Here is a 19,528-nt window from a genome sequence, read left to right as displayed (position 1 = left end):
CTTTTCTTTGCCTGCTTCCCTGGTAGTTTTACTGGTATTTATAGTCGACCATGTAATTTGCGCACAGTTTAGACCTGGTTTCAACATATCAGTTGGAACGCAAACGCTAACACTGTTGATGGTTTACTAAATCACTACATTTGTATGTAAATGAGGACACTCCCCTAAAGTTCAGCCCATGTCCAGCACTAACCCTGACTTGATGGATGGGCACTCAAACATTGTTGCTAAATCACATAGGTGGGCAAAATCTGTTTGCCTACATGTGCACCTGATTCTGGTGTGCTGTCTGCAAAAGTGTTTTTGCGATTGCCCTAGGGGTTTTGCGAACATTGCTAAATTGGGCCCAGTATGTGATATCTAATTTTAATCTCTGGGGGTCCTAGACCTTCAGCCGCCTCCCCTCCAGGCCTAAAAGAAAAAGCACGAACATAATATAATTACAGTATACATATTACTAATAGGTGGCATCATATAGCAAAATACATTAAAAAAAATACAAAAAAAAAATTATACAACAAAGAATACGGTAGGGCTGAATCCTGGAATAAAGTCCTTCATTAGGATACAGGTGCTGTAATGAGAATGTCTTTAATATTGCTCCTAATGCTTTTTGATAACGTGCGCAGCAACGTTTCGCTGAGCAGCTGTGGTTGCAGCTCCAATCCTGAAAAAATAGCATGAATAGTTGGAAGGCTGTCTTTTGGGAAATTGTGGATCGGGATCTGGAGTCCAACTATTTCGACATGGAAGCGTAGGGGCAGAAAACGAAATGAGTGTGCGCAATGTGAACTGTTACTCCTTCCCTTCATTTATCAGATTTACTGTGTTTAAGATAGAAAACACCCCTTCCTTTATAATCAAATCTCCTACAGAAAGGTCCCTCTGAGAATCGAACAGTGTGGATCTAGCAGTAAATTCCCTGCACCTTAAAAACCAGAAGAAAGCTTACCGACACATAACGTCCATCAGGATGTTTGTATATAAAGCAGTTGGCATTAGTCACAACATATAAAGGACTTCAAAGTCATAACCTGTTTTACAGGCACATATTTTACTAGCCAAAAGGAGTCCAATGACATTACTGTTATTTTGGCATGTTATAGTACCTCTTATAATCTTATAGTACAATATTGTTTTTATCTTACATCTTGGAAATGTTAATCATCTAAATAAACAGAACAACTGAGACTAGTGTGTTTTAAACCAATGCATGTTCTTGCTTCTGCTGGTTCTTCCATTATTATGCATTTGCAGATGATGAATGGGATTACAAGAGGTACTACATTATTTTATGATAATAGTAAAGATTTTGTATAATTTTTACTTGCAGTATCAAAGGTTCAGATTTCATTCTGCACCTTCCATAGAGATGTTATATAATACCCAATAAAGAGCAGACTTACGTCACTGCTCTGACAAAACATCATAGAAATAGTGCTACTGTTCAGAGAATTAATAAATCAAAATAAAAGAAACACTTTAAATAAAGTATGTTTTATTAGAAGTGTTAATAAAGCATGACTGGAGAAACAAGTATAGCACAGGACATTTTAAGCATGTACAGTCTTCACAGTTCACATGTATGCAATCTTAGATTTTGACGTATTCTGTTGACCGTGTGTTTAGTTAATAGATGCAGAATATGCCTTCATATTATTGATCTGTGTATCAACTGAACTGAATGTACAGTTAACAATAGAGCAGGTCCTGTGATCATTAGCCTTCATTCTCAGGTTAGTTAATAATAGTTAATTAAGAAATGAAAGTGTTCTAACATGAATACAAAGCCATTGACACTGCAACTGCACATTTAAAAACTTCAGAATATATACCTATAAATTAGATGTTCTTCTTACTCCAGCATTTTCCAATATATGACATCCACTCTTTATTGAACTCTTTATTTTTATTGATCGTCTTTTGCATGTATATCACACCACACAACGAATGTAAACTTATTGACAATCACATAGTACAATGGCTACACAGTTTAAATTCAATGCTGAAAGCTGTATTTAATGGCAGTTGTGTCGACATGACTTGCTGCACTTCAGAATAAGAGGTTGGCGTCCATGTCCTCTGTAAATAAACACAACACAGAAAAAATGCAAGCATTATTAAACATGACTATTGGCTCAGAAATAGCAAGGCCTCGCCCTGTTAAATGCACGTTTAAGGGTAGTGAAGTTCTGTTGTCAGAACATGTTGCTACACTAATAATTTCAAGAATAGTCAAAGCAATAGTGTTGAGTCACAGAAACATTTCATTTTAAATTAGTCTTTTTTTGTTTATGACCGAGCGATATGGATATATCTATTTGGTTTTCAAAGCATTATGAAGGATTATGCACAAAGCTTTTTAATGTTATATTGCCTTTGTGATAGTGTTATGAATGCTATATAATATGCAATTCACATATAACATTACAAAAAAATGCAATTTAATGTTGAGACTGGGGAATATCATTACACTGAGGTTCTGTTTTATTTATGTTTTTCCTACCATCTTTGATCCCAAAGCAGTAGCACCATTCTTTGAAAGAGACCTGTTTATCCTTATCAGCATCACACTCTTGAAAGAACCGTGAGGTACAGTGCTCCATAGGAATGAGGGGAGCACGCAGCGAAGCCAGTTCAGAGTGACTGAGGTGCCTACAAATAAGTGAGATTTGTATTATTCATTTTTCCTAACATTCAAATATTGAATATTTTCAGGGGCAAATTCTGTAATTTTGATTGCCACTGTTTATATACTTGCAAGGAATAAAGTCCACCCACACATTAAATAGAATGCAGACCCAAAAGTCAATAGCATCTCAATTAGTGTGTCCCAAGATATACAAGATTAAACTTTAAATACATTTGCACACAAATAAAAACATTTGTTACCACATTACTTTAAAATGTTATTTTTGATAACCATGTAACAGTAAAGTTCTTCCATAACCACATTTTAATTGATCATAAATCTAACTAAAGTGTGTATGTATATATGTGTATATGTGTGTGTGTATGTGTATATATATATATATATATATATATATATATATATATATATATATATATATTTCTTCAAATAATAGCTATGAGAAGCAGGCACCTGTTGACAAACTTTTGGCTAATACTTTCCCTGTATGAAAATGACACTGTCCCTCAGCTTAAATCTCTTCTTGACTGAGTTTTACCCTAACAGTAAAGTTTCACACAACTGTAGGTATTGCTGACGGTATACCTGTCTGCTGGGTGTTGGTCCATCTGTGCAAACTGCCAATGCACTGGGTAGATATACATGTTGTAGTTTTTCTCAAAGTCCCTGGCAAGCATCTCAATAGAGTGTTCACCAGCTTGAAGGCGCCTCTGGCTCTCATATATTTTTTTGGCCTACAGTATAGAATTAAGAATAACGAGTTTGTATAGTTATGTCTACTGATTGTGTTATCATAGAATTAAAGTGTGTAAAATGCTGGGATTTAAACTACAACACACATTTAGCTGTGAAAAGGAACTGCTTGTACTAAACGTATCATTCTTCATTGTAATAAAGGCAGGGAGGTATGATTAGCATGGCTTTCCAATAATACGCAACCCTTCGTAACCAAGCTAGGCCGACCAATTTGGCTTTAAACGAAAGGAAAGCATTTCATATCACTCAATGGTCGTGGATGAAAGGTGGGATCAAACTTGCTGTTACCTGAAAGCTAGCTGTGTGTAATATTCTTTGGTTTACAACCACTCCTTAGTTCGAAGCCACTGAAATTATAAGCACGTATCAGTAAGTTAAATACAGACTTCTGCTTTTTTCCCCCCAATAAACAAAGAAGTAACTGTGGTTAATTTACCTCAGTTTGGATGCATTTAGTAAATGTGACTAACAGCACGCAGTGGAAAGAATTTGTACAAATGCAATACTATTCATTGACTAAGGGTCAGCAAGGTACTCTCTCATTGAGGGGAAAAAATAAATAATTTGTTGTTTGGAGATCACAAGATAATTCTCAGAATCCTAACATTTCAATCATATATTTATTTTAATTATTATTTACTTACTGGCTGTGCAACAAGTTGCTACATGTAGGATTTTATATAGTATGTTGAATATTCATCTGTTGAATTCTACTTTCTATATCTTTTATGAAATGTTGATTTGAATTAAACATCGTGGGATGGCTTCAGTCTGATTTGGGGGAATCATGCCATAATGATTACCATTGAGCATGAAAATGAGAGGTTAACAATAATAATGAAACAAAAAACATGAACATGTGTTAGATATCCTGTTGCATTTGGGAGTTTACACCAAGAGAACAATAATCCATTATATTTTTAGTACAATACTCGGTAAAGTATACTCCTCCCACAGTGCAATGCAAAGGTAAAATGTTGTAGAACTGCATGCTGAACATGTCATACAAGAATTTGAAAACATATACAATAGCATGACTTATGACTAGGCTTGTTACTTTTCGATATTAAATAGGTAAAGCTTGTTAAACGTCGAATTCCCCAAAAATATGAGTTTGACTGAAATAAATTTATACACCATAAACGTCAGTAAAATCACTCGCTATTTTTTATTTTCTTACCAAAAATAATCATTTAGAAATCATCTCTAGTTTTTATACTGTCAGTCCCATTTCCGTTCCGCTCTGAATGGCTGGCCGTCGTTGTCAATCATCTCAATGATCCGTTAGTATTATAGTTTCACCCTGTTCGGACAGATCTCGTTGACTGAAGCAGTGCTAGAATGCTCTCATTTGTCAGCTACATCGCCTGTCATTCAAAGCGCCTACTTTGAAATTAGCGGGTTAAGGTGTATGTAAGCATTTGCTTTAGGTATACTGTGACAGTTACTAGTTTGATTTGAAAATGGGGCACAAGAGAAAAACACTTAATAAATATTGTGCACAATACCCTGCCTGACAGCTGAAGTCTCCAGGGCAGGACGAAGCAGGCCCAACTGCCTTGCCTTCCATTGAGCCTGAACGCCTTTTCAGCAGGGAAACCATCATTTCCAGATGATTTGTGATTAGGTAACTCAGAAATGGCTTTCCAGTGACAGTTTTGGTAGTTTTAGCTTTTCAAAAAAAACTAAGATTTTGTATCGTAGGAGATGTTTCTTCCATTGAGTCTGAGTCCGGCTCTGCTGAAGCAGGAGAGGGAGAGCTCAGACTCTGAATAATAAGTGCTAGTTCTGTTCAGTTATCTAATGTTTTGTTCTGTGCATATTATTTTACACTTTCATATGCTGCATTTACTATGGTTTATTTGAGACAATTTTTAAACGTATAGCTCATCTATGACCAAACATTATTTCAATTAGAATGTTGGTAACCATGGTTTGTTGCATGTTGGATATGATAAAGGGGTTTCGCTAAATGAGCCATTTATCAAATCGCATAAAAAGCCTGGGTTTCTAAAGCATAAAGGTCGATTTCACCCATTCTCTGCTTGAATTGAAAATTGAAGAAAAAAAACCAAAACAGTAAATTATTCCAAAAATAAATCTGATTTTGATATTAATCGTCGATTTGGCAAAAAAATAAAAATCAAATAGTAGCAAGCCTACTTGTGACCTATTATTTATGTGCCACTATTCAATTAAACTCCCAGACAGTAGTAATGCACAGAACACCCTGGCATAATTCTAAATTAATGTGTTATCATAAAGTGTCATAAAGCAACGCTGTATTACATGTACTGTACATTTCTTTGTAAAATGTTTTTTTTTTTTTTTTCTTGAACATAAATAAGTAACTAAATATAATGGTTATGAGAAAATAGAAACAGCTGCAGAAAAAAAAAAAAAAACACACACATTTGTTTCTGTAACAGGTATTTTAAAGAATCATGAACATCACAATTAGAGATTTGGTTTCTTAGGTGAAGATCCTTTCAAATATTTACGTCAAACGAGATACAAATATAAAACTCTTACGACTGGGCATGGTCATTTAGGAGATACGAAGAGGACTAGCATAAATGCTTTAAATTTCAATCAACTACTTACTAAAAATTACTGTGAGAATGAGCACCAATACCTACAATATGCAATATGTTTTTCTTTATTTATGTGAACCCCTGTTTAATTACTCACCCTAAGATGCTGCTTTGCTGTTAGAAAGCCAGGAGTTTTCATGTCAAACTCAAACAGTTGCAGTAAAACATTCTTCAACCAGTCACGCATACGGAGAGGGAACTGTGCCAGCTCATCATTCTGACAGGGAGCAATGTCTGTGTAGTACAAAACCATCATAAAGCAGCAATGTCTGTACACTACAAAACCATCATAAACCAGCAATGTCTGCACACTACAAAACCATCATAAACCAGCAATGTCTGTGTAGTACAAAACCATCATAAAGCAGAAATGTCTGTACACTACAAAACCATCATAAACCAGCAATGTCTGTACACTACAAAACCATCATAAAGCAGCAATGTCTGTACACTACAAAACCATCATAAATGGCAACAATGTCTGTACACTACAAAACCATCATAAAGCAGCAATGTCTGTACACTACAAAACCATCATAAAGCAACAATGTCTGTACACTACAAAACCATCATAAACCAGCAATGTCTGTACACTACAAAACCAACATAAACCAGCAATGTCTGTACACTACAAAACCAACATAAACCAGCAATGTCTGTACACTACAAAACCAACATAAATCTATGTAAATACTTAAAGCCAGTAGTACTGCTGCATTTTCAGCCACAAAAACCAACATAATACATTTTTTGGACCAATTATTTCTTAACTGAACCTTACCATTCATTTTAAACTGTGACTACACTCTACAGTATGCCAAGATGCTTTTATATAATATAATACTACATTTACAGTAACTCTACAATAATCTTGTTCATCTGTAATAACTTGAGACTGTGTATTGTAGTATATATTAGAATACACTATATACTACTATTAAAGTACTTGCAAAAACAATGCAAATTCATGGCATGGATGCCAAAGTACTTTTTTTTTCCCCACAGCACATAATATTTGTAGATTACATTTGCAAGACCCAGTGTAATCCAGGTGAAGTCTGTGTCCCTTTTTAGTGCCTTCAAGACTGCATTTAGTTGCAAATAGTTGGCAGGAAGTGTCATATGTCTTGTTATCAGTTCCACACACCTAAGTAAAGGAAATAAGGAAGAGAATGTCACTCTACTGTGAGTGGTTATTATCAAAACATATGATAAAATAATAAAGAGTACAAGATTCTAAAATAATATATATATATATATTATATATATATATATATATAAATAATATATATAATCTTATCTATATAATATCTATATATATATATTTGTACAAGAACTTGTTAAAAGATAAATTTAAGGATTCACATGGGTAAATTCAATCAGTGGCCATAGCGGTTGTTTGTTTTTAATGGGGCAATTTCTGTTTATTACAGACTAGCTTACAAGCAGTACATAACTGATTAGTTAATATATAATAACCTATTTATTAACTAATATAAATATATAATAATATCCTGGTATAATATACCTGAACACAATAATAAAAAAAAATATAAACAGGATAATAAACAAAAAAAGGTGGAATATAACACAATGTGTGTAGATTAATTCTCAGTATCAGTACCCACATGCTCAAACTCATTCACACTGGGAAGGCAAGTGCTAGGATCCTGACAGACACACACTGGCTCGTTTTCTTCATTTGCTTTACAGGTCTTGCCTCGCTTGCAGCGAATGCCTTCACAAGGATCTGGAAATAGTGTAAAAGACATTAAATCACATTGAAGTATACCTCCACTGTTTTGCTTTTGTTTTCACCGTCATATATTACTGTAAGAGGTATGTTTGGAAATCAGAAACACTACAATACTGTACCAAGATCATATATATAGAGAGAGGTGTAAGACTAAAAAGCATTAGCATGCACTGGTAGTCCGTGAAGTGAGAAAATGGTTCAAATGAAATGAAACACGTCAGCAGATTCCACATTTCCACAATGTGCTTTGTTACTGCAGGCTCTGCTGTAATATGATACTCACTGACAAGTGCTTCCTGCACATTTACAGTCCTGGCAAGGCCACCTTGGGGATACAGATCCTCTGTCGCTCTGATCTGTACGGGATTCATGCCAATTACTGAAACCTAAATGTACATAGGAACAGGGTGGCAATAATATTATATGTACTGTAATTGTGTGTGCTGACCTTTTCAAAACACACAAAAGGTAGACATGAAAAGGGGGAACTGTGATATCCTGTAACAGCGCATTCTTTAAAAAGATGTATTATCTAAACTAAACAGCAACAAAAATTACTTTCTGTGACAAAGTAATTGTGCATTGGAGTATGTTGACAGCATTTGATACATCATTGTTTAAATCACTTAAACCATCCTTCTATTTTATTTAAAACTATATATATATATATATATATATATATATATATATATATATATATATATATATATATATATATATATATATATATATATATACACACACATACATATATATATATATATATATATAATATAATATAATATATATAAGAATATATATATAGATAATGAACATAACTCACTAATTGTATTGAGTGATCAAAGTGATAGATAGTTCTGTATATGATAACAACATTGCATGTAGGAGTTACCTGTTTTCCAGATTTCCTCTTTCTGCTTTTCTGGACTGTGTTGTCACTCGCTTCCAGCTGTTCTTTTTGATCACTCTTCTGTAGCTCCTGGTGGCCATTGCCTTGCTCGGTAGGTTTTTTTGCTTGTACATTTTTCTTTTTCTTGCTAACATTGTCGTTTGATCGGTCTGCACTGTCATTGCTGGTAATCTCACTCTCCTGTGTACTGTCTGATACATCTTGAGCTGCTCCACCTTGATGGCTGCTGCTGTTGTCTTCTTGCTTTCCACTTTCATCCTCTTGCGCTTCTACCTTGATCTTGGTTCCTTTGTTATCGTCTTGGTCCTGACTTTCTTCTTGGCTTTCATTATCTTCCTCCTGTATATCAGTACTGTTCATCACATTTTCATAGGTATAATCATCACTTTGTTGAATTTCATCATTTGCCTGTTCTTCCTTTGATGTAAAGTCCTGGTCATTGATGTGTTCTGCTCTGGCCTCCTCTCCATCCGCACTAGAAATTACTTTCTGGCTCCCTGCATCACTGTCCTGATATTGAGTCAAATCAGAATCCTCTTCATGGCTATTAATGCCACTGCTTTCTTGGGAGCCATTTTCATTTCTGCCCTTGCTATCATCATTGACTTTCTTGCTGTTTTCTCCAGCTTCAAGCAGACTTTCATCTTGGGTTCTCTCGTGTTGTCCATTATTGTCTGTTTGACCAGGCAGTGCATAATGGTCAGTTGGTGCTAGTGGCTCACCTTCCTCCTGTTTGTTGAAATCATCATTATCATCATAACCAAGCTCTTCTTCCTCAATCTCTTGACTACTGTTCTTCAGTGATGTAATGTTAGGTTTCTCTAACTCTTCACTGTCAGTAATCTCATGTTCAAAAATACAGATACATTCCAGTAAAATGTCAAAATAAATGTGTTCACTGTATGTTTTTGTTTTTATAACATTACTGCAACAAGAACTGAATTAGATGTGAATATGGTAAGTATAATTCATTCTAAAAGTAAAGTCTTAACTGATAGCAACAATACATGGATTCCAGAAAGAAAATTAATGAATTGGTAATTAATAAAAAACAAAAATCATTTTACTGTAACTTCCTGTCCTTAAATTTAAGTCAGTCCCGTTTAAAAAAACAAAACAAAAAAAAAACACTATATAAGCCATATCAGTGAGAAATAGTTGGTTCATACTTCTGTCGCAGATGAATGTGATATGTCAGGTGCAGACCGCTATAAAAGCTGTGCAGCTTCACTCCGACCATGCAGCATCTGTTAAACTTTTTCAACATTATCCAACCCTATGCGATTTCAGGTTGCACACACATGAGAAAAGGCTGTACGACACACGTCGCAAGAGTGTGGATGATGTAATTCCAACCTGTCGCACGGGGTCGAGGATCCTCAAATTAATCTAATCCCGCCCCTCTGCAAACTGTCATTCTGTATAATTCGCATCATTTTTGGGTCCTGACAAATTGAAATTGAAATGAATTATGTGATACCCTCAACAATATGGACCTGCTTATTCTGGAATCTGACATGATTTTTTAATCTCTGACTGTAATCTGGCACTGGGTGCTGTCATTTCTTTTCTAATTTTAAAATCAGTGTAAAAAAAAAAAAATCAAAAGCAGGATGGTGCGTTTCTACCCACATGTGCCACTGTGCCATTTTGAATTGTGCTGATGTTTAACAGCAAATAAATGTCTAAATGTCCACAAAATCTCTTGAAAGAAAAGTTGCGCTTATCAAAAAAGCCGAACATTTACCAAAACCAACACAAAAAAAAGTGAAAAATTCTAAATCAAAGGCAAACCATTTTAGACTTTCTGAAAAGATGCCTACTTAAAAGCAACACAGAGAAAACCTAAATGCCTGCAGAAGGTGTTTGAATCCTGAATCCTGAAGTACAGTACAAACAAGTGAATGTCCTTCTATGGGAATGATAGAAATAGGCTTGTACTAATAAAAGCTAATGATTTGTTGTTGAGGGTTTGTTGTGTTTAAAGTTTGCTGAGGCACTGTTGTGTTTAAAGTTTTTCTGAAGAATGTGTTTTCTTGACTTTTGATATCGGAATTAGTTTTCCGAAAAATCAGAATTCTTATGCTCATGTAAATGCATTGATTGTTTTGATCATTAAGATAGACCTCTAAGAGTGTACTGTTTACAGGATGTTGCACACACATATTACCTCGTGTTGCTGCTGCAGCAGAAGACTAGACACAATATGATGTCGTCCATGAGGGTTGCCTTTAACCTCAAGAAAAAAAAAAAGTTGTTATGTTATGTGAACTACTGTACAGTACAAAATGGAATAATCAGATTGTCAATTAACCAAACCGCTACCTGGTCCCACATAAAACGTGTATTTTTTTGTGTATTTCATTTTTCTTTTAACATCTGTTTGATATTCATTTGGCGTTTGCATTCTACAAGGTTCATAACTGTCAGCATTTTGCTTATAATGCAGTAATTTTGCAATGCTCCCTTGTTTTTGATATAATATAACCGCTTGATATAACCGCTTACATCCCCATTAGTCTGCCAACTTGATATTGAAACAATAATAATGATAATACTTTTGTATATTCCAAACTATCACAAAATACTCCAATATCAATTTACAAAGTAAGTTTATTATGTTAAAAAAAAATGTTGTCATTATAAAACATGTAAACTGAAAGGAAAACAATGAGATAAATACTTACTGGGACAGCAAAAGCTGAACCCAAGAGCAGAAGCACCAAGGAATGGATCTTCATTTCTTGATTTATACCTAAAAATAGTTATTTTGTATTAATATATACTGCTGTGTATCAGTTGTACATGTATATTGAAACTATATAGATGTTAAATATAATGATGCTCATAACTGCTAGACCATGGTGTAAAATGGTATATTTATAAGAGGTTTTCACTGGTATAAGACAGGAACAGCAGAGTGGGATTTTATGGTAAAGGAATTCTGCAGCTACCAGTCTCTGCTCTAAACAAGTAGTTTAAGTGCGCCAAAGTCCGACTGGAAATGACATTAGTAGATTCACGCAACAAATGCGTAAGGGAGGCAGCACCTAAGTTGAAAACTGGAAGAAAAAGGAAGGCAAAGAAAGCTGTGGAAGATGCTAAGGCTGCCCTTCGAATCGGAGATATTATGGGGCAAGTTCAGCATGGAAAAGGAGGTTTTGGTCTCAGTTCAGCTCAATGGAACAAAAGCAGGAGGAGAGGATCAGGTGTGTAAAGACCATTTCCCAGGCCAAGCAGGGAGAATGGATAAGATGGGAGAGTGTGGAACAACGCAAGATCGGCTGGCAAGACCTATGGACAATGGAACAGAGCAGGATCAGTTTCCTCATCAGATCAGCATATGATGTTCTCCCATCACCACATAACCTAAACCTCTGGGTGGGTTAGGATCCCTCATGTCCTTTGTTTTCATCACCTGCAACATTAAGGCACATTTTGACAGGATGTAAGGCGGGTCATCGCCAAGGATGGTTTACTTGGCACCATGACCAGGTGCTGCGATGTTTGGCCTTAGCATTGGAAGACAAGCATAACCTGACCAATAAGTTGCCACCAGTTCCATCAAAACATTACACACAAAAGACAATATTTCTCAGTCCAGGAGAGCAACCACTAAGAAAAGGTGTTAAAACCAAGCCTCGCCTAGGACAACTGGAAGCTGCTAGAGACTGGAAGATGCTGGCAGATGTTGGTCAACGGCTTATTTATCCAACTAAGATTGCCACCACTAACCTTCGACCAGACATTGTCTTGTGGTCTGGATCAGCATGCCTTGTTCATCTGGTAGAGTTAACAGTGCCATGGGAAGATGTTGTGGACGGAGACGTATGAGAGGAAGAAACTTTGGTATGCTTAACTAGCTGCTGAAGCGGAACAGCGAGGGTGGAGAGTCCGAGTTTACCCAGTGGAGGTAGGTTGTCGAGGATTTGTGGCACACTCTACAACCCGGTTTCTCAGAGATGTCGGGTTCAGTGGCCAAGAGTTGCGTCGCACAGTGAAGAACTTATCTGAAGCAGCAGAAAGGAGCAGCAACTGGCTGTGGTTGAGAAGGAAAGATTCTGGATGGGGATCTCAAGCACAATAGAAATAAAGCAACGCTGAAGTACAGGTAAGTAAGCTGGGCTGAACTGAGTGGGGGATGGAGGGGGGCGATGCTGGGATGCCAGAATCACTGTTGAGCCCTCTTGAGGTGTCGTGGGCTAGTCAACGAAACACAGAGGATGGAAGGTGCTCACCTGAAGACCCCAGAGATGTACCCTACTTAGCTCAATCCAGACGGTTGTCATGCTGATGCGCTGGGGAGACCGCACTGGGTTGATCCCCGAAGCCAGCATCGCAGCTGTTGTGTGTGCTGATGCTCTGGGGAGGCAAAATGAGCTGATCCCTGGAGCCAGCATTACACTTCAGCAATCAACACCAGACAGAAGGATATCTACATCATCAAATGGAAAACAATGTAAATGGATGGAGACACAGATGGATCACACTAGTTTACTGCAAAGCTACGTCTTAGTTGGTGCTTATCTTGGCGAGAGCTGAGTTCAAATCAGCAAGAAGTTCAACATCTACTCTCATGTAGTGGAAATCATTTTTAGTTATGGTTTTTAAGAAATCCCTAGCTCAACATATAATTCATGCACATTTGTAATTTTAACAGAATGTCAGTGAAGCTGCAATATAGTTTAAGAGCCAGTATCATGTAACCGGCTATTTATCAACTTCTATACAATTGAATACAGTTACAGTATTGCTTGTAAAGTCCGCTGGAGAAGAGTTTGTTTAGGTAAACCACTTCTCCATCTCACCCAAGTGTCGTTCTCCTCCACAGACAAGGTAGCACTACTTGAATTAGCAATATGTTACATCAGTTGAGGTGAGCAGGCCATTTAAATTTTGAAAACAAGTCAGAACTACTTTGAGTGTGTAAATTTTATTTCCGTCTTTGAAAACGAAAATACACAAATGAAATTCTAAGACCACCCTGCACAAGGCAGGTCTGTTAAACATGGAAAGGCAAGAGACCACAAAAAACAACAAGGCGGCTTTTTTAAGTAAGGTAAAATTGTTCTTAATTTAAAAAGAATGCACGTGTGACACCGTGAAGGTTGAACTGTGGCTTTTGTAATCTGGTAATAAATCAAAGTGTGGTCACATCTGTAATTGTGTTACTATATTACTAAATTGATGCCACTTTGTATATCTTATTTTCATTTGTTGTTGTTGTTGTTGTTGTTGTTATTATTCCAAATATTTTAATTTAATTTAATTTACAGTATCATATTATCTAGAATAAAAGTTGCTACTTGAGTCAATAAACTAGTAAAATTACACAATACATCATATAAAAATGGATAGCTCATGTGACAGGGTGGAGATTGGGTGCAAACGCATCATTATCAGTGCACCAGTTTGCACAAAGAAAGTCAGTGGCAGATTCCCTACATAAGTGCACATAACACAGCCTTTTGCACTTTATATAAAATAAACCATTAACAGAATCCACTTTTTCATTCCTGGAATCTGCTCAAAGATATATCAAACTGGTAATACATTATGAGTGTGCCGAGTAAGGAGTATGAACAAGCATGTGTCACTAGTATCTAATTTATGAGTATAAAGCTTCCTGTGCTTTTTACTCAGCCACTTCCTGTTGTAAAACTACATGTTAGGAATGCAACACTATTAAAATAATTAACAAATAATGTTAAAACAATGTCTGATTACCCTGTCAGGAATTAATTTTTAAGGAAGGTCTGGTTTAAGCCCCAGCCAATTTTCAGCATGACCGGAGTTCAAATACTATGTGTACCTCCAAGTACGAGTACAAGGCTTCTCTGCACACACGTAATACTTAATTACCAAATATATTCCATTAAATGATTATTTATGTAGCCTATACACTTGCTATAAAGTTATTGATATTTTTAAAAGTACACAGTATAACAACAAGTTACAACAAAGTATTACAAAACAAGTTAGATTTTCCTTTGGGTTAAAGAAGATAATCATACTAGAACTTTTTTAAATCACAAAATGGTATTTTACCACAAACCTAGAAAATTAATTGCCAATTCTTACTATTTCTTTGGTTTTACAAACAACAGTATATTAGATATGTCTTGCCTGGGGAATTGTCCTTTTTCATTACCATAAAGTATGCTGCAGATTTTTCAGTTCTATGTGGTGTCCAAACAACTGTGAGTCAGTAAATGTACAACTCAAAACTCAACCGCTTTAGAAAATTAAAGCTGAAAGAGCCAATGTGATCAACAGGGTCCCCATTTCCCGGGTATAAAACTGAATACATAGTTTTATTTTAGTTTTTTCTTTTCTTTATGAACATCTTAAAATAAAGTCCATTGGTAGAGCAGTGGGAATAGTTGGTATGATGACAGGCTTAGTCTTTTTCAAAGACCAGATTCACACTCTGACAGAAAAATAAACATCAGAAACTGCCAGACTGGAAAAAGAGTTGACTAAGTAAACACACTTGCTTTCTCCTGGTTTTAACAAAGAGGGTGCTCTTGCACATGCATCAGATTACAATGACATCTTGGACCAACACCAGAGAGGATTATATGTAGCCTAACATGTTGTAGCCGATCTTACCTTTCAGTAAAAGGCTGCATTTCCTAAATGCCTGGAACATCGTTTTAAATGTATGGAAGATATAATCCCTGAGACAGACAGTCTGATTACATAATAGTGAAGATTACATGTTACAGGTGTTTCCTGAATTCCTTTTTTTTTTGTTCAACTTTGTCCATTGAGCAAAATAAACACACATTCTAAAAAGCATTAACAGGGAGTGCAGAGTAACTGACACATATAAAATAAAAGGAGGAACTCACGCACGTCCAATAATGCTCTACACAGTACAACAGTGATCTCTACAATACCTCTAAACAGGACCAGCGAATTAGCTTAACCTTTAGAAGTGTTATATCTAGTAAACTAGCAAGATATAGACATGTTGCTTTCCCTATTACAACACAGTACATTCTTCTAGAACACCATTTACTGGTAAGAATGCGGCAACTTTCCTGCTCTGGAAGACAAACATACTACAGAGAAACTTACTAAACCAAAAAGTTGGAAATAACCCACAGTGATGTAGCTGTTTATATACAACTGTTTATTACATAACCTATAATGAAATAATTTAATGTGATGGAAACATAATGTGAAATGAGACAATACACCATGGACACTAAACAATACATATATATATATATATATATATATATATATATATATATATATATATATATATATATATATATATATATATATATATATATATATATATATTTATATATGCTTGTTCCATTAAAAAAAATAAGATAATAGGTCAACTTCTTTTCAGCAAACACATTCTCCATTTGAAGAAAGAAAATATATATTGTGCTACAGGTGTTCTCCAACAAAAGCATTCTTCAGAAAGTTTGTTTCATTATCTGCGAAGTGGGATAAACATACATTCAATTTCTTGTATGTGCACAGAACAAATTTATGGAGCACTCAAAATATTAATATTTGTTTCTTTATTTTTTTTTTTTTCTAAAAAGACAAAGCGATCTACCAGTTTTGGCACAAATGTGCCTCATCAATTTCAAATTGTTCTTTGCACATGCAAGAAATTGGAGTGTGTATATATGTATATTATATATATATATACACACACACACACACACACACACACACACACACTCCAATTTCATATATATAGTGTGTGTGTGTAGCCAAAGGTTGAAATACTCTCATTTATTGACACATTTAAGGAAAATACAGTAATGTATTCTAGGAAAATATATATTTTATACGAAAAGTATTACCTTGACTAATGTTGCAAAGACAGGTTTGTTTCTAGTTTATGGAGCCGAATCCTGCAGAACAGTCTTAACCAGACGACAGACACACACTGAAGCAAAGTTACTGTAGTGCAAACGGGAATGTCCAACTCTTTTATTCATGCTTCTTTGTCTGGAAACATTGATAACTTGCTGGAATTGAGCTCTACAAAAGACACTGGCTTTAAGAGTTTCAGAAAAAAGGGTGATGTAAGTTGATGTGATGTCTGAGCTCAGATTGATAAAACATCACAAGCCACTTCACTGACTTGTAAAGTTATGATTTGTAATCAATACCATGGTAATGCCTTGTCTTTTTTACTAGTATATGAGGGGTTAGCATTCAGTCATTTAGACTTGGCTGTAAATACCGATTTGTTCACATTCATTTTTCAATGTGAAAACCCATTAGCATGGCACACTTATTTGAGCATGTACACTTGGGCCTTGGGTTATGGAAATAAATGGTAATAAAACACTAAAATGCTTAGTCATTTCTGGTTACATGATGTTGTAATAGGCAAATCATAAAGCCAAACTGGCCCATTTAACACTAGTATCAGGGATCAAAAGTTAGCAGAAACCATGAAAACTAAAGAAACCACAGTAATAAATGCACCTACTATAGTATATAGTAATACCTAGATGTTCAAACGTTTTCAGTCCAACGTCTGCACAAAAGCTGTTGCATGGAGGCATGCTGTTCCTAATGGGTGGCAGAAGAGGTTACCCCAAACATAACACTGGAAATACTTATTTTGTCTGGAATGGTATTTCTCAGACAATACACAAGGGGGCAGAAGTTTCCAGGCTCTTCCACTGTAAGTATTTCTACAGTCCATTACTACACGGTGCCCTCTCAATATTTTGCTATCTATCTTATAAATCTATAAATTGTGAATTAGTAAAATTGTCGAATTGTGAAACTGTTTCATGTATCACACTTTTCTACTTTTGCTTTTTGTTTTTGCGATTTAGACTCTGTGTTATATTTGTAAAATATTGCCTAAATTATAGGTAGACAAAGGGTTGTCTTACACGAAAATAATACCTTTTAAAAGGAGCATAAGCTATTATTTGTGTCCCACAACTGGGCAGACATCTGGTTACACATGAATGGTAACCCTATGCCCCCTTCCCTGTACTGTGATGAAAATAGGGCCGTCTCACAGAATCAGGGGTTTCCCAAAATGTAATCTATTTTATAAGAAAACTAACAGTTGGTAGTGGGTCATTTGTTTATCATTAACTACACTCAGACCCATAATGCCGTATTATACCAAATTACTATCAATGCAGAATAACTTGGTGGAAAATACTGGGTTCTTCATATTACCCACAACAATGGGTTTCTGTAATTTTACTGTAACTGCCAAGGCTTCTATAGCATTGGCTTGATGCCCCCTGGTGATTTATGTTCTTCCTAAGCTTTTCAGCAGTGCCCTAGTTGTTAATACAGTCAATCCTCTTTATATCGCTGGCAAGGGCCATGGGGAAAAACAGGCAATAAGCAAGGGTGACGTTATAGTGGGCTTCCAAAAAAAAAAAAAATACACACACAACCTTCTATGTTTGCAATAAATTCAAACGTTTTATTTTTTCAGTTCTACAACTACAGTGTCTCCAGGCCATTTTAATAAAACATTAATCTTTTTTTAAACTACAGTACTAGTTCTCAACACAACTGTAGGTGTACTAGTGATGTTTTATCATCTTTTCCCATCTGTATGAAACATACATGGCTACTTTTGAGGAACAGTTTATACTTTAAATAAATAAATAAATAAATAAATAAATAAATAAATAAACAAACATTCATTTAGTGTAAAATCACCCAAACAATAATTCCATAAAAACAAAAAAGCATACATACCTTTTTTTTTTTTTTTTTTTTTTACTGTACTGGTTGTTTGAACTTTAATGTTTGTGTCACGACTGTAAGCCTACTGAATACTATTCCCCATTGAACGATGCCATCTATTTATTTCTGTTTTGCTTTGGGAGTGGTGATGACATTGGTATGAACGTTCAGGAATGTTTAGGAATTTGAGTCAAAGGTTAATGCTGTTGTTTTAATTGACCATGATTATTAAGCTGTCGCTACAATGAGGGAAACTCCAACACTTATATTTACGTTTGCTTGGCTTGGGAAGTTGACAGATGGCGGAATGTGGGGTGGCACTATAAAGGCTAAAAACAGCACTGTTTTTATATTGGTGACATTTATTCAGAGAGAATAGCTGGCGGTATGCGAGGGTGATGTTATAAAAGTGGGCGGTATAACGCGGGGCAACTATTCTAATCAGAGATGACATATAAACTAAAGACAATTTGGTGTTTCCAAACTATTTACATTTGGGATTTGTTGCTGTATACCTTTCACTTAGGTAGAAACCTAGGACACATGTCAATATCAAAGAAAATGAATTAAAAAATGCGTTGCATATTAATTGTAACCAAAAGGCGTGAGCTGGCTCTTTGCATGATTCGCAAGGCCCAACCATTGAAGATGGCCGGTGACAAGCTTTAACCTGCCTTTATGAAGCTGCGTTAGTTTTATACCTCTAAAATAGCTACTTTAATTTAGTCTTAACTATCAAAACACTTCAAAATCTGTTTTTTTTATTTCAAAATATAATCTGACAAACTAAGAGGCTTAAACTGCTAGTTAGCAATAATATATATTGAGAGCATCTGGTTTTCTGTGTTTGTCATGTTTAACTACTTTCCTTTTAAAATATGCACTGTTTAATGTGTTTTGGTTCCTGAATTAAAACTGAGAAATGTGTTAATTGTGAAACTCGTAAAGGAGAAGCAAAAAGTTGGACAAAAACCAGATGCCCTAATGCATGTGTGTAACTCGGAGTAGAAGGAGGTCGAGAAGAAAATCAGAGGTTGTCCGTTTTAAATTAAAAAAAAAAAAAACTACCTTTAAAAAAATGTAAAAGCAGCACAAATCTAAAAATTAGTCTATATTTCCAAGAAACAAACCTATATGTATTATTATTT

At 35.4% G+C, this 19,528-nt stretch overlaps 1 protein-coding gene across 1 annotated transcript; it reads right to left on the bottom strand.

Moving 5' to 3' along the window:
* Positions 1-1,536: 1,536 nt before the first annotated feature.
* sparcl1 (SPARC-like 1) lies at positions 1,537-11,407 on the bottom strand. Its single transcript, XM_041262659.1, has 9 exons — positions 11,354-11,407; positions 8,649-9,509; positions 8,040-8,142; positions 7,629-7,750; positions 7,027-7,147; positions 6,098-6,234; positions 3,236-3,384; positions 2,507-2,655; positions 1,537-2,082 (listed from the first exon to the last, which is right to left on the bottom strand). Exons 1-9 carry the CDS (start codon positions 11,405-11,407, stop codon positions 2,054-2,056), a joined length of 1,725 nt encoding a protein of 574 aa, XP_041118593.1. The 3' UTR covers positions 1,537-2,053.
* Positions 11,408-19,528: the final 8,121 nt, after the last annotated feature.

This window comes from Polyodon spathula, chromosome 1, assembly GCF_017654505.1.
Source record: "Polyodon spathula isolate WHYD16114869_AA chromosome 1, ASM1765450v1, whole genome shotgun sequence".
Taxonomy (NCBI): domain Eukaryota; kingdom Metazoa; phylum Chordata; class Actinopteri; order Acipenseriformes; family Polyodontidae; genus Polyodon; species Polyodon spathula.
This window is presented reverse-complemented; position numbering and strand designations above follow the sequence as displayed.